General features: G+C 65.1%; 1 protein-coding gene across 1 annotated transcript in view; it reads left to right on the top strand.

Annotated features, from left to right (window-relative positions):
- Positions 1-15,644, top strand: part of ZFPM1 (zinc finger protein, FOG family member 1) — a 63,129-nt gene that overhangs the window by 12,271 nt on the left and 35,214 nt on the right. The window contains exons 2-3 of the mRNA XM_044255573.1: positions 12,628-12,753; positions 15,126-15,251. Coding sequence (XP_044111508.1) covers positions 12,628-12,753; positions 15,126-15,251 — 252 coding nt within the window. The remainder of the gene's footprint in view (positions 1-12,627; positions 12,754-15,125; positions 15,252-15,644) is intronic.

The following is a 15,644-nucleotide window of genomic DNA, read 5'->3' as shown; positions in this document are numbered from 1 at the left end:
GGGCAGGTTATCCAGAGGTTGGCAGCCCCAGAATCTGCTCGCTCAGAGGCCAGAGCCCGGCCCCCCAGCGCCCGGCCCCCTCCAGCGCCCCTAGCCCGGCCCCCCGAGAGCCCAGCGCACCCCCACCCCACACCCCGCAGCGCCCGGCCCCGCGCCCCAGCCTGGCCCCCCAGAGCCCAGCCCAGCCCCCCGACAACTTCTCCCCAGGCCCCGCCCCGCGTCCCGGGAACGGAGGTCCTAATCTTCACGCTTGCCGCCAATGGAAACGGACATGCAAATGAGCAGGAGTGAGGCCTGGGGATTGGCTGAGCTCCATGTGTGAGGCGGGGCCTCTTCGGGGGGCGGGGCTCTGGAGGAGCCCTTAGTTTATGGAATGGGGGACACTGCTTTGCGTGGACCTTGACCCCGTAATGGAAATTCCCCCCAGCTCTGGGTGGGCCAGCCTTTCTGGGACCTTGCTTCTGGGGCCATCCATTTGCCCAGGTGCATGGAGATGGACAGTTTGGCCTCTGTATGACCTCTTTCTGATCCTCAGAGCCCAGACCCCCACAGCCTGAATTAGGGGGCCAGGACTTGGGCGTTCCCGAGGTCAGCCCCACCAATTCTGACTCCCAGATGGGAACACTGAGTTCAAAAATGGGATGGGGCAGCTCAAGGCCGGCCAGCTCCCCCTCCCTGTGTCTGGGGCACCTCCAGACTCTGTGCACGCTTTCCCCCGTTTCTGACCCCCCCCATGAGTTTTATCCAGGATCTCACACTGCCAGGCTCACTGTACCCCCAGGCTGGGATGGGGCCATGTTACCATTTTAATGAGTGAGAGTCCCGACCCGTTGTCCAAGCCTGCTTTCCTGTTAGTAAAACGGGGCAGTCTGGTCTGTCTGCCTCTCGGGGCACTTTCTGTGTACTCTGATGGGCACCATCTGCTCCCGGGCCTCAGCTTCCCCATCCACACAATGAGGGCTCAAACAGGAGTTTCTCAGGGGGTTTCTTAGTCTATCTGTGGCTAGGCTATGTTCTAGAAACTTGGGGTCTTGCAGATTTTCCATTTTCAAAAACTTATATAACAGGAGACCGTGTCTGCATGAAGTATTCAAGAAGCTCTGGGGGATTCTCATTGTGTTCAAAGTCGCTCTGCACCCCATGGATTGTCTTGGCAGAGAGATGGGGGCCCGGCTAGGCCCAGCTGGCCCAGAGCCTGGCCAGGGGCTCCCCCAGTTCCACAGCACCTGCAGGACTCCATGACCCGAAAACCAGTCACAGGCGTGGGCGTTTTGTAAAAATGCGTAAGTGGAAAATAGAAGAGGGGCAAGGAGGGGACAGGTTCGAGCTGAGATCTAAGGGGAGGAAATAGGGAGGGGGCTGTCGGACCAGAACCAGACTGAGCATCTTCACACCCTCTTAAAACAGGGTGACAGGGTGACAGTGCCTCCCAGGCCATGGAGTGAGAGGCATTCAGTGCTCAAGAGGGAAAGGACAACTTCTAGGCCCTGTCCCCGGGGAGGGGTCTGGCAGTGCTGGCCTCAGAGTATGTCCCCAAGGGGCCTTCATTCTAGAGCAGCTCTGTCTCCCCAGGACAGCTCAGGGCATACAGTAGGTGCTTAGTAAATACTTCTTCAACTGATTTCAAAATCTCCCCACCCTGGCCTCTGTCCCAGGAAAGCACAGCAAACCCAAGGGAAAAAGGAACCTGGAAGGAAAGTCAGTGCCTCCAAGGAGCACTGTCATAGCCAGAGCTGTAGAGCCCAGGGAGCTGCGGTCATTGCCAGCAGGCAAGGAGGACCCGTCCCCTGCAGCAGGGGTGAGGCTCGCTTCCTTGGAGGCTGGGTGCCTGGGACAGGGACAGCAGTCTGACTTCTGGGCGTCCTTATGTGTTCAGGCCTCCAAACTTGGCTGAGTCCCTGGTGTGCCTGGTTCTCGTTCAGGATCTCTGTGACCCTCACGGGGACTCGGTCCCTGCCCTCATAATGCCCCAGGCTGCTGGGGAACAGAGAGGGAACAAGGGAAATGAACCCTAAGGACAGAGGGGCCCCCTGGAGCTGGGACACTAGGGCTGTGGAAGGTGAGGCGGCCGGCGTTAAGCAGAGACAGATGGTGGTGTCAGGGGTGGGGGAGAGCAGTGTTGGCTGAGGTAGCAGCAGAGGCAAAAGCTCTGAGCAGGCAGTGAGCCACCACAGGGTCGGGAGGGGGCATGACAGCCCCCACCAGGCGCTGACCAGCTGGGTCAGGTCTCAGCTCAAATGCCAGCGCTGCCCCCAGGACAGGCAGTCCCTTCCTGTGTGCCCTCAGCAGCCATGTCACGGGCAGGCCCAGGATGTGGGGTAGGACACAGGAACTGCGAGGCTCCTCCCCTCCCTCCTCCTCCTCATGGACCAGACTTTTCCTCTCCACGTACTTTATCCTGGCAGGTGGCTTTGAGGACTCCAGATGCTAGCAGGGCCCTTGACCCACCAGCAGCCAGAAGGTTTGTTTCCAAAGCTGTAATGTCCAGCCCCGAGATGACCATCATCGCCATGGCTCTCATTCGCCCTAGAGGGGTCACGACCACAGGCTCTGGAGCTGCACAGCATGGCTGCAGTCACCAAGTCTTGGGCCAGTCACCAAGACCCCCGAGCCTCAGCCCCCTCCTGAAAGATCCCCGAGGCCAAGAGCTAACTGGCAGCCAGAAGTTTGCCCAGGACTGACCAATCATGGGATGGGTCAGTGCCCATGGCCTCCCTCCCAGCCTCGACGCAGCCCCTAGCATCCCCCAGCCCACCAAAGTGGTGGGGAAGGCCACGTCACTGTGGAGGGCTGTGCACATGGCTAGGACATGCATCTCTGAGTCCTCTAGGACAGGAACAGGCACTTACGGAGTGCCTGCTGTGTGCCCCCCACTATGATGAAAGATCCCAAAAGAAACTGTCCCCCTTGAGCACTCATTCCCCATGCCATCCCCCTGTCTTGCCTTCCTTCCTTGGCCCCTGGCTGCCTCTGCTCTCTCTAGAAACTTGAGGCTGACTTTCGAGTCCAGGAAACAGGCACGGGGGCCGCCTGGCAGGGTTTGGGCCCAGGAAGGTCCCCCTCCAGTTTCCCTGACCCTATGGCTCTCTCTGGCCCTGGTGGGGACAATGGGCTCACAGGGCCAGGAGGTGTGGGCTCAGCTCTGCAGTCTCTGGCTCCCCGTGGCACCCTCCACCCCCTCTGTGCAGTGGGAGCCCGTTAGAGTTGCTGCAGGCGACCTGGGCCCGCCCAGCAGGGAAGAAGACTAGCCCAGAGGCCCCAGCTTCTTCCTCCCTGCATGGCATCCGCCAGGGGCTGGGGACACAGCCCGAGTACTGGTCTGCCCGGCCCTGGGCGTGCCCCCTGCTTCTGACCCAGAGAGCAGCAGGACAGCCTGGCCCGGAGGAGGGGCCGCGGCGCCCCGGCGGGAATGCGGTCCCCAACCGCGGGGCGGGAGGGCCGGGCAGCGGGCGTGCAGCGGGCCCGGCGGTGAGGCGGGGGTCTGCGGCCCAGCGCGCCGCGCCCACCCCAACCCCCGACGGCAGGGAGGGTCCCGACACCTCCGGCCCCGGCCCCTTCCGGGAAGCAGTGCGCTGCATCCCGCGGACGCGCGGCCCGGCCCGGCGGCTCCATCGCCCGGCCCCCGCGGCCATCCGTCAGCCCTTATCGGCGCATCGGCAGAATCAGTGCGCGGCCCGCGGCGCCCTTCGGCGGGCGCGACTTCCCTGTCCCCGCCCCGCGCCGCGCCCGCCTCCTGCCCGGGCGGGCCGCGGTCTCTGCCCGGCCACGTGGTGCGCGCCCCGCCCAGGGGAGTCCGCGCTCGGCGCTGGCCGCGGCAATCTCGGGTAATCTATCAGCGGCTATCGGGCCCATCGGAGGGCCGGGAGCGGCCGGGCCCGGAGATGGCGCCAAGCCCTCGCGGAGATAAAGCCTCCGAGTTCGGCGGTGATGAATGCTGAGGCGGTGCAGGCCGCGGATAGGATGTGGACTTGGCAGCCCGCGGCTCCGGCTGAAACCAATCTCTCCCTATCGGGCCGGCCGGGCTTTCCCATGCCCGCTCCCCTTCCCTGCCTCGCCTGGCCCGGCCCCTGCCCCTGGGGACCGGGCAGGGGTCTGGCCCACTGGCCCTGGACCTGGCCCTGCAAGGAGAAGGGCCAGGCCGGAGACAGGGGAGGGTCCTGAGGGAGGCCAAGGAGGTGGCCCCCAGCTGGGGGACCGGTCTGGGTGTCCCACAGCCCAGAATCCATCTTGCTTCCCACCGTCAGAGAATGAAACCCTGGGCAACGAGAGCCCTCTGCCTGTCCACACCCACCCCTCGCTGCCCCACCGAACACAGCCACTTCGGGGCCTCCGCCCTGGCCGTTCCCTCTGCCTGGGCCGTTCTTGCCGTCACCATGTAAGCAGCATCTCCTGTGGCGAGAAGCCCCCCAGGCCCGTCTTCCCCACCGTTCCGCACCCCAGTCCTTGCACGTCGTGGTGTGGGGGGAGGCTCCCTGCTGCCCGGGCCCTCTGACACCCCTGGTGCGTGGTCACCAATCCCATGAGCACCTGCTGTGTGTCAGACACCGCCCCAAGCACAGCCAGGGAGCCCGCTAATCCAGCGAACACCCTGTGGGCATGTGGGCAGCCGTGGGGTCAGTAGAGCCAGGCAGGGGTGGGAGCTCAGGCCAGGACGGCCCCTCCCGGAGCGAGATGGCTGCTCAGTGGCTGCAGTAAGGTTTGGCTTCCATGCTGGAAGAGATGGGGAGCCGGGAGGCAAAGGAGTAGAGGAGGGCAGGTGAGGCCGTGGGGGGGGGGAGCGTGAGTCAGGAGTCAGTGAGTCAGAGTCCATGCTGAAGCCCCAAAGGAAGGAGCTGGGGAAGCTGACTGGCCGGGTGTGGGAAGGGTGAGGCTCGGAGGAGGGGGTGGCCGCAGGGTGAGAGGAGCCTGGGGCCCCACGAGGCAGTCTTCCCCCGCTCTTGGTTACTGCCGCGGCCCCAAGGCGACATGGGGACACAGGGACGTGGTTGTTGGCCCTTCCCACTTCACCTGCCTGCCATCTGCCACCGAGGGGAAGGGTTTATGTTGTCCGGGGGCATGGAACGGTGAGTTCTGGTCATCATTGCCAGCCCGCCCGAGGGGCTGTGGGGAGGAGCCCTGGGAGGCGCCCTCAGGGTCCACAGGGGCCGGGGGGGCCACTCCTGTACAGAGCCCCGGACCCTGAGCCGTCCCGGGAAGCTCGAGGGTGGGGGGCAGGTGAAGGTCTGCCCTGGGACGGCCCACGCGGCCCCGGGCCCCACCGGTCTTGCAGTAATGCTGCTTGGAAAGCTGGACCACCGTTAAAGGATGACTCTTCCTGTGTAGGAATCGCGTCTCGGTGAAATACTTCCAGCGTGTTCAGAGCTGAAGTAGGTCATACGACACTCATTCGTTAGACGAGGTCTGTGCCCCCGAGAGTGTGGGGCCCTGCTGGGCACCGTCGTCAGCGCTGCCATGTTCTTTCTTGACGCGGGGGGCACCTCTGTGCCCTCGGCCGGCCCAGAGTGTGTCTGGACAGCGGCCGGTCGCCCTCCTGCAGCCCGGCTTACCTTGGACAGCACCCTGCCACCCCCCCCACCCCCCCACCTCCGCAAGCATGGTCTGACTGCTTGCTGGCCTCCGGAGGCCACGGGTGTTGGGGTCCGGCTCGCAGACGGACAGCAGAGCAGGTGAACCGACAGTCCGTTAGACACAGCCCTAATGGGGACTCCCTGAGGCGGCGGGGCGGGGGCGACCCTGAGAGGCAGAGGCTCTAGGACCCAGATGTCTGCGAGAGGCGTAGTGAGGTTTCCGCCGCGGGGGCATGCGAGTCCCGGCAGACGGTTGGTGGAGAGCCCGGCCGCCCAGCCCCCCTGCCCCCGCAGGCCCACTCAGGCAGTCAGGGGGCAGAGCCAGTGTGGGAGGGCGCGGGGGGCAAAGGTTCAGATACCGCTGTCCCCACTGGGCCAGGGTGTCCGCACAAGTAAGCCAAGATTATCTCACCGACATCCTCTTGTGGGCTGTCAGCGGGACTGACCAGGGTTGAAGAAGCCCCTGGTGGGACCACAGCAGAGGCCTATGGGCCCCTCCCAGCCCGAGCCCCTCGAGGCCCCTGGGGCAGCTGGGCAGCTTCCCTCCCCGCCCGAGCCAGGGAGCAGAGCACCTGCAGATGCGCAGAAGCCCCTCGAAGGCCAGTCTGTGTGGGAAGAGCCTGCTGAGCTCCGAGGGCTGAGGAGGCCTTCAGCAGGCAGGGGGGGCAGCCTGGGGAAGGCCCCGCGGCTGGTGGGGGTGGACAGTCATGGGCCTCTTCAGGCCATGGTGGGCTATGGACCAGGGGTGCGGTGGACCCCCCCAGGAGAGCCAGGCTCCGCGCAGTGTGTGCACCGGGCCTCCCCAGAGCTCCATCTCCCTCCCGTGGGTGCCTGCATCCCTCCTGGGGAGCCCCCAACCCTTTGAGGCTGTAAGCTCCTGGGAGGCAGTGGGCCAGGACCCTGCCTCTGTTCTAAATGTTTGAGAAGCTGTGTTAAGTTCTCCATTAAATGGACTCCTCCCCCCACCTCCCCCCACGCCTTTGTAGCTTCTACTGAGGTCTAGAACCTGCCCCCCGCCCCCCACTGCCCCCTGTGCCCACCGGTCACCCTCCACGCCCACTCATCGGCACGAGCCCGGCCGCATGTCTGGGGCTGCTGTGCACTGGGCCCTGGGGCTCTGGGGTGTGGGGACACCCTGGCCCTTCAGCAGGGCCACCCCCTCCGCCCCTCCTGGGCCTGCCCGACCCCCAGCCCTGCTCAGCGCCCCCTTCTTCCATCTTGCTTCTCCCATCCACCTCAGCCTGGGAATCCGCTCAGCTGCTCGTCAGGACCTGAGTAAAGCAGGAGTTGCTGGGCCCCAAGGGTCTTGGGGGTGCAGCCAGTGCGGCAGGGCAGGGCCAGAGCGGCAGCTGCCCCGGCGTCCTGTGCCTCAGTGTCCTTGTCTGGCAAACATCTGCTGGGTTAGAGCCAGGGCTCAGGGAAGCACTCCCCAGAGGTCACACTTCCTGCTGCCAACACCCCTGTCTGCCTGGGGGACCTGGGCCCCTGGGATGCTGGCCATGGTCCCCAGTCACCCAGAGCTCCCCTAGCGAGGCCCCCTCGTGGGGAGCAGGGCTGTCCCCACCGTGGCCTGAGCTGCCCCGTGGTTCCCCTGGTGGGAAAGTCGGAATCTGTTGCAATTTTCCCTCTGTTATCAGGGCCTTATCTGGCCACTGTGTGCCGCCCAGAGGCCAGGGTCTCTCTCCTGGCAGCGCCGCACCCCCACCCGCCCCGGGCCCAGCGCCGCCAGCCTGCCCCCCAGCCACCCAGGGCCAGCGAGACAGGAAGCCAAGGCCTTCTGCCTGCACTGTCCCCCAGCCAGGCCTCAATCTGGTCCGCCACCCTGCCACCCCGAGAAGGCAGGTGTGCCGCCCCCCTGGAGAGCTGAGACAGTCCCAACGTTGTAATAATAACCTGTCTGTGCTCAGTACCTTGCTGAACCCTGACCCCAGCCCTGCTTTCCACAAGGAAACCAGGCTCCGGGAGGTGTGGCCGGCACAGCCTGCACACCACCGCCCGCCTCCGCCTCCTGCTGCGCCTCCTGTCTGGAAGGCTTCTGCCTGGCCCCAGCTGCAGGCCATCCCCTGTCCCCGTCCAGATCACCAGCACTGTCGCCTCCTCTAGGAGCCCTTCCCTGACTGACACCTGCACCTCTCCTTCTAGCAATGGCCGCAGTTGTGTTTCTGTGTTTTTCACTCTGCTTTCTTGTGGGGTGTGTCCTGGTTGCTCTGGGGTTCCGGAGACTGGGGCAGAGTCTGGCCCTCTGTGCACCCAGGAAAGGCTGGACAAGTTAATGAACACGGGGCCTAGGAGGGGTGCAGGAGAGAGCGGGGTGGGGGTAGGATGAGCCCCAGGATGAGGACACCCCAGCAGAAGGGCAGGGCCCGTGGCCGGTCATTGGCCGCCCCGCCCCCAGGGCAGGGGGCCTGCATTCAAAATCCAACCCAGACGCAGGAGGGGCCTCTGTCTTCTCTGTAAAGGGGGCAGAGGAAGGGCCTTACCAGAGAGGCGTAAAGGACCCACATCACGGGCGGGTACAGGTAGAGACTCACACTGGGGTCAGGCCCCGAGCTGGGTGGGGGGCTCGAGGGGAGTCTGCCCCGATTCTTTAACATAACGTGTTCAGTGGTTTCGGGTGTGGGCACAGTCCCCTTCCCTCAATACGGGCACAGTCTTTGGGACCAGCAGGAGGCCCGGGGCCTCAGGACTCCCCATCCAGTGCTCAGAGACACCCTCACCAACTCTGCCCGACCAGTCTGCCTCGGGGGCAGAGTTTGGGGAGAGTTTGTCCCCTCTGCAGAGACCGGCTCTGGCCCTCTTAGAGGCGGTCATTCACAGCGCCCCCGTCCCCACCCGCTGCCTGGCCATCAAAGCCAGGAGGGGCCCTTCGTCCTGTGGCTCGGGAACTCGGAAGGGAGCGGGATCACCCTGCCACACAGAGCCTGTCTCCGTAATTCAGTCTTAAAGCATGAAGAACGGGAGTTGATGAAATTCTGCTATCAGCGCCCAGCCAATATGCAAACTATCTCGCCCCCAATCAAATAGCTATTATGTTTTCATTTCCATTTCCACGTCCGGCTTAATGAGTAGGAGAAGGATCCGTGCGGGGCGTCTGCTCGCCGTGATAACTGAGGGGCTCCGGGCAGCGAGGGCAGCGCTGCGACCGCCATCATCACCACAGACGCCCCCAGACAGGGTCCAGCCGTGGGCACTGGCCCGTGCCACTGGCGTTCCCCTCGATCCGGCGGGGGCGGTGAAGGCAAGCTCAGGGGCACCCAGGGGCAGAAGGGGGCTTCCCCTGAGCCAGCGTCTGCTAGGCTGGCACGTCTGGGGAGGGTCCTGCCCTGACCACCCCACCACTGCTTCCTCTCGGGGGCCATGGGCAGGTCATTTCACCTTGCCAGGCCTCCGTTTACTCGTCTGCAAAGTGGGTGTGAGTTCTGGGTGGTGTTGAGAGACTGGGAGGAAACCTGCCCATCCTGACCGGCTCCGGCCGCCAGCCCCCACCCCACCCCTCTGCGGTCCACACGGCCTTCCCCCACCAGTCTGCACTCTGGGCCACCCGGCAGGGGTGGTTAAGGGAGAGCATTGTAAGATGCTGAGCACAGGGCTGGTGGCTGGCAACGACAGGGGCCGCCCCATCCCCACCCCCTTCCCCAGGCCCTGCTGTGCGTCGGGTGGGGACAGGTAATGACAGGCAGGGGCGTACTTCCTACTCCCTTCACCCTGTGACGGAGGAGCACTTGTGGTTTCCAAGCACACAGAGGTCGAGGAACCGGCCTGAGGTCATGCAGCACGGACGCCTGCTGTGTATGGATTGGCCTGGCTGAGCTCTTGGGGTCTTTGGCCACAGAGCGTCCCCCAGGGGCCCGGGGAGCTCATTCCCGGCACAGGGCAGCTGGAGATGCAGCAGGGTCACCCTGATGTGTGGCCAGCGGAGGAGCCCTCCTCCCCAAGTCCCCAGCAGAGTGGGACCCAGGTGCCCCCCCCAGGACTGCAGGAGCCCCGGGGGGCGGGATGGCCCATTCTCGGGGTGCCGAGGCAGGCACAATGCAGCCTGGGCTGTGACACAGCGGCTCAAGGGCTGGGAGCACTTGGCTGCCCGGCGGCTGTCTGTGGCATTATCAGCCCGGCTTTAATTGCGCTGGAACTGAACTAGCGAAATTAGAATAAACTGCGGCAGCCTGGCCGCCTCTTTCTTCACGCTCCTTGTCACGCCTTTGTGCGGCGCGGGGGCCTTTGTTCTCCCATAAATGGGCCCGCCGCAAGCTTGGGGCCTCCCTGGGTGGCTGAGGCCACCTGAGCAGGGCCCTGACAGTCAGAGCTGCGTTCCTGGGTCAGGCCGGGGGGGGGGGCGCGTCAGCTCTGTCCCGAGAGCAGGTGGCTTCGTACCCGGTCACCGGAGCAGGCGACTGAGGCCCCAAGGTCCTGTGGCCGTCCAGCTACGCGACATCCCCTTAGAGCTCTAAGGAGCCGTGGGAGGCCCACGCATGTCTCAGGCTGACCCCAGAGGCCTTCGTGCTGCCCGGCGACGGGAGCCACGCCGTGGCCACAGGGACCGGCGGCACCTGCTCGGGACCAGCCCCACAGGCGGGGCAGCTCGAGGCCAGCCTCCCCCACCGCCTCTGGTTCCCTGCCCAGATGCATGCCCGGGGAGGTCACAGCAGCCATCCCAGGGGCACGAGCTGGACCAGTCGGGGCTGTGCCCGGTCCACGTCAGGCTCGCCTGTCCACGCAGGCACATCCACAAGCGAGCGCGACACTTGGCCTGTGACTGGTTCTGTGCGGTCTCAGCCTGGCCACGGGGGCATGAGCACCCGTCCGTCTCCTGTAATTACGGCTCCAGGGCATCCGGGGGAGGCCGGGGCTCAGGTCCGGAGCTGGAGTCCGGACTGCCCGTAAATACCTCTGCCTGGGGCTCTCTGTGGCTCCCCAGTGCCGCTGGGATGAGGGTCCACTCCTCGCGCTGGCCTCTCTCCAGCCTCGAAGCCAAGCTCTGTCCGGTCCCCAGGCCCTCCATCCGGAGCCGTATTCCCAGCTGTCTGTCACCTCCGACCTCTGCTGGTGGCATCTCCCCTGCTCTCTCCTCCCTTGTTTGCCCCCTGGCTCACGGCTTAGAATCTGTTGTTTCCTGTTTGGGGCCCGTCTGTCGTTCTTTGACAGTCTCCCCAGCAGGCCTGGAAGTCCCCCACAGAGTCCAGAAGTCCCGGGCACCTCTGCCTCCTGGAGCAGTGTCTGCCCCAGATGTCTGCGGGAGGCAGGAAGGGCATCTGCCCTGACGGGAACACTCGGTTTTCCTTACTAGAGCTGGCCGCCGTCTGCCAGTGACCAGGGGTTTGAGCTGAAAGGCAAACAGAAGACCAGCTTGCCCCCTGCGTTGCCCACCGCGCTGCCCCATGGAAATTGCTAGATTGGGAAAGTCGGGCTGGAGCCTCGAGCCTCCATTGCTCCTTCTGTCATAGCCTCCCTGGACTGTAGCCATGAGCCCGCTTCTGTGGCTCGCAAGCCCCGGCTTGGGCCACCAGGTTTCACCCCTGGGGGAGCACAGCAAATGAGGGGAGTGAGGGAGGGCCCCACGAAGAAGACTAGGAGTTTGGGGAGAAGCCGGTGAAACCGGGCAGATTTTGGTCTCTCTCTGTTTTTTGGGGAGAAGGCCCTGCCTTTCATCAGATCCCCGCGGGGTTCGTGATGTACAAAAGGTCACAGAGGTATGAATCCCAGTCGGATCTCCATCAGCTGCTGCTTGCTCGCCTCCAGGGATGGGGAGCTCAGCCCCTGAAAGCTGGCCCTTCCGCCCCGCATGCCTCTGTCCCCGAAGCCCCATCCTGCCCCATCAGGAGCTCCCGACGCATGGATTTGCAGATGTCGTCATGACTTCCAGCTGTTTCTTCTTGCTCAGTTTCTGAGCAACAGGAGGGCCTGGCTGCTGTGGGGTTGGCACCCTGGGCCCAGAAGAGCCCCCCACCTACTCCTGAGTGGGCTGAGTAGGGAGGGGGTGTCTGTGAGTCAGGACCCTGCCCTGTGGCCATGCCCTGATGACTGGGGTCGGGGGACAGGACAGGCGGCTGGAGGAGCAATTTGGGAAGGTGACTGGGCCGGGAGGCAGATCCAGTGCTAGCACTGGCCTCGGGGGCTCAGGGCCCAGACTGAGACAGCCAGAAGGGGCCTGGGGAGACGGAGGGCAGGCTCTGGAGGGACACCGGCTCACCAGTGTTCCCTCTGTCCGCCCCCCTGGACGCCCTGGTCTGACCTCAGGGACAGAGGGTTCTGCCCAGATGGCAGGAGGGACACCCCTCGTGTGTGTGTGGCTCCCCCCTCCCCCACAAAGTCTCTGGGCCCTCGGTCCACCTTCTCAGCCGCAGGGATCTCTGTGGAGGACCCCTGCAAGAAGATGGGGTCGGAATCAGGTGCTGCGGGCCTGAGGCCCTTAAGTCCCAGAGGCCTAACTGCCGACACCTGTGCCCTCCCCCACCTGGGCCCCATCAAGCACGGACTCCCAAAGCCCGGTTTTCCCGGCTTTCCCGGCGCTTCCCGGACGCCACGCACGGGGCCCACCCTCAAGAAGCTGCCAGACCGCGGCGCCTGAGTGTTGGGGGCTCCTCCGGGCACCCGCTCTGGGCCCGGGAGAGAGTCACCCCCCGTCTGTGGGGCTGCACACACGCACTGCGGCTGCGCGAACCCCCAGAGGGGCCCGGCGAGGGTGAGGTGAGGGCTGTGGTCCGTGTGACCCCCAGAAGCCCCCTGAACCAGAAGGGGCGGCGCGTCTGCTCCCACAGCTTGGAGCAGAGCGGAGGGGACACCCAGGGAGGTCCAAGGGGGTCCGGGGGTGGTCTCAGCCCCAAGGGGCTGAGAGGTTGCAGGGAGGGGGAGGGGTGGGAAGGCGGCGGTGACCCCGGGCGTTGGAACTGTTGCCAGCACTGGGGTTGAGCCAAGGGTGAGGTGCACACGGGTCTCGGGGTGCCACTCATGGCCCCTGGCCCCGTGGGGTAGCGAGCCTGTGCCCTCTGCCCAGGAGGGGGTCTGGAGGCCAGGGGCCGTCGCCCCACAGAGCCTCACGATTCCCTTCGGGTTGTGTCCGCAGGTTCCCTTGGAGACGTGGAGGCTGCAGAGGAGGCTCAGGCCATGGATGGCACCCGCCTCCCAGAGCCGGAGGCCGGAGTGCCGGAGCCCGAGCCGGAGCCCGAGGCCACGAGCCCTTCCAGTCCAGGTGAGTCGGGCGGTGGGTGCGCTGGAGGCCGGGGTCCCACAGCCGGCGCCGTCCCACCCCTTCCCACGCCCGCCCCTGTGAAGCGCACCTTGAGCCGGCTGGTGTCTGTGGGCCCGTGCTGGCCAGGCAGGGCCCTGATCCCCGGGGCCTAGAGGGGCGGGCACAGGACACATGTGCACCCTCAGTGTCGGGAGGGCCTTGGGAGTCCGGCCCCTCCTGGTTACAGATGGGGAGACGAAGGCCTCCTTGGGGAAGATCTAGCCCAGGCTTGGACGGGGAGTCCTGGGCTTGAGTGACCTCGAGAAAATCTCCGCTGACCCTCTGTGGGATGGGGGCAGGGAGGCCTCAGCACTTAGCAGGTTCTCCTGCTATGGCCCTTTACCCCGTTTTACAGATGAGGGAGTGAGGCCCAGAGAGGTTGAGGGACTTGTCCAGGGTCACACAGCCTGTAAACCCCCGAGTAATGATTTGATCATCCCAGACATGGCTTCAGGGTGATCGCCCTTCTTACAAAGCTTCCCCCAGGCCCATCCCGTGTCTGGAACCTTTCCTTGGACCCTCTTGGTGGCAGTTTCGGGGGTGGGGTGGTGTTGGAGAGAGACCCAGGGATGAATCATCCTGACACGGGGAAGCCTGCTCTCTGGACAGGTCCCCAGCGGGCCTCCTAGTGAGGACAGGCTCTCGAGCTAGCCGTACCCCCGGACACCCCAGGAGGAGAGGCCTCCCTGAGGTGGAGGCGCGGGGGGAGATCAGCACCTCACCCTTGTTTTCCTGAGGAGGAAACTTGGCTTGGGGGATTAGTGGGGGGTGGGGGCTGCCCGTCCTGAGCGTGACTCGCCTCTCCCGCCTCCCCCCTGCTGCCTGAGGCCGAGCTCTTACTGCCAGTCAGGGCCGTGGGGCCCGAGTGACCCCCAGGCCGGAGTCTGATGGGAAGGATACTGTCCCAGACTGGACCGTTTGGAAGGCCGTGAGTGAGGCCGGCAGCATGGTGGGGCGAAGGAGAGATTGGCCAGAGCCTGAAAGGGTGCATAGAGGGGGCGTGCCCGCCAGGGCAGAGGCCAGGAGGGGACTGGCAAGGGGCCAGCAAAGGTCCCAGGCCCACCGAGCTCACTGTGGACCTCCCCACCAACCGGCCCCCGGCGTTTCCCAGTCTCAGGGCCTCCGTGCCCTGCCCCCTGGGATGACCTCAGGCCTGGAGCCCAGCGAGCCTCGTCCTCGGAGACCTGCTGGCCCCAGTGTCCCTTTCCGCAGCAGCAGGCTCACTGGGAGCAGGGGCTGAGGCTCCCCTCCCCACCCTGTCCCCACCCAGGGACAGTGGCTGGGGAGCCGCGTCCTGTTCATTGCTATTATCTCTGCCTTCTCTTCCTGGCGGCCAGAGGTGCAGCCGGCGTGCCCCCTGGCCCTTCCCCGGGGCCCGTACCCCTGCCCTGCCTGAGCCTCGGTTTCCACATCTGTGTCTGGGCGGCCAGGGCTGCAGGAGCACGCGAGGGGGCCCCTTATCGCCCCCGCCATCATCACTGCTGTTGGGCGCTGTGTGCCACCGGGGGCGCCCGGAGCTGCCAAAGGGCAAGTGCCTGTTGCTGGTGGACTTCGACCGGGTGGTTTTCCCGGGGAGCCGGCCCTTATCTGATCTGCTCCTCACTGGGGCTGCGAGCAGTGGGGGCGGGGCCCGGGAAGGAGCTGGAAAAAGCAGCCGGGGTTGCACCTGGCACAGGCCGCGGTGATAACGCGGCGATGGACGAGATACGCGGCGGGAGGGGCGGGCTCGCTCGGCTCCCGCGCACTGGCTGGAGCTCCACCGCCAGCCACGTTGATTTATAGCCAAAAATAATAGGACTTTTATACTGTGTGATTGATTTATTTGATGTTAATCACGGCCCTTATCTTGGGTATTAATAATCTGCTGGGCGCATGACGTCACCAAGGGGGGGCTTTTATGGGAGCTCATCGATTGGGGGCTGCGGGAGTTATCAGGCTCAGCAGGGAAGGCAAATATGCCCTTTGGGCTGGAATTGGGTTCAGGGCCCAGCTCGAGGGGCCCCCAGCTGCTGGCACAGTAGACCGAGGAGCCGGGGCCCGCACGTGTGCCCGCTGGCCTGGGTGTGCCTAGTAGGGCATGCTGCACTCTTAATTATTGGCTGCAGCTAGAAAAGCAATTATTGCCATAATTAATGAAGGGATGAGAGGTTCTAAAGGCCCAGGAGAAAACTGAGGTGTCTGCCCCCATTAAAGCCAGCCTGGGTGTGGGGGTGACCTTGGGCACGTGTCACCCACTTGGGCCTCAGTTTCCCTCCCAGCCACAGGGCAGGGTGGGGAGGTGGGTGAATCAGCACTCAGGGACGGCGGGGCCTGATGGTGCTTTCTGTCTGCAGACGCTAACCCCCCACCCCGACCATCACCGCCGCCCCCCACGCCCCCAGGAGGCCCCCAGGAGATGGAGGGGCAGGAGCCAGACACGAGGCTGGAGGAGGAGTCCGGTGTCTCTTGGAGTGGGCCAGGTAAAGCACACCCGCGGTCGATCGGGGTCTGGTGGCCCAGCCTTCTGAAAATCTGGGGAGACTGCTGTCCTGGCCGCTTGTGGGGGACACGCCCCACCTCCTGTCTGAGGAGGCCAGTGGGCAAGACTCTGAGCCAGGGTCGGGGCCCATTCCAAAGTCCAGCCCGCCCGTGGGGCTGGGCGCCACGCCGTGCCTACAAGTCCAGGGGGCTCCCAGGAGGCGTCCCCCTTGGGCTGGGAAAGAAAAGCAGGGGGAGAGGGCAGGGAGAGACGTTGCAGGGGTGCATCTGGAGGGCCGTCCCCGCTGTGCTGGGGGCCCAGGTCTGTGCGGGTGGCTGCAGCCACGTGGGAGACCGGCGTTGGCCCCACCTGCCTGGTGCTGGAGCCCGGGGCG

Source organism: Neovison vison, chromosome 7 (assembly GCF_020171115.1).
Source record: "Neovison vison isolate M4711 chromosome 7, ASM_NN_V1, whole genome shotgun sequence".
NCBI lineage: Eukaryota > Metazoa > Chordata > Mammalia > Carnivora > Mustelidae > Neogale > Neogale vison.
Note: the sequence above shows the minus strand (reverse complement) of the source record. Positions and strands in the feature narration are given on the sequence as shown.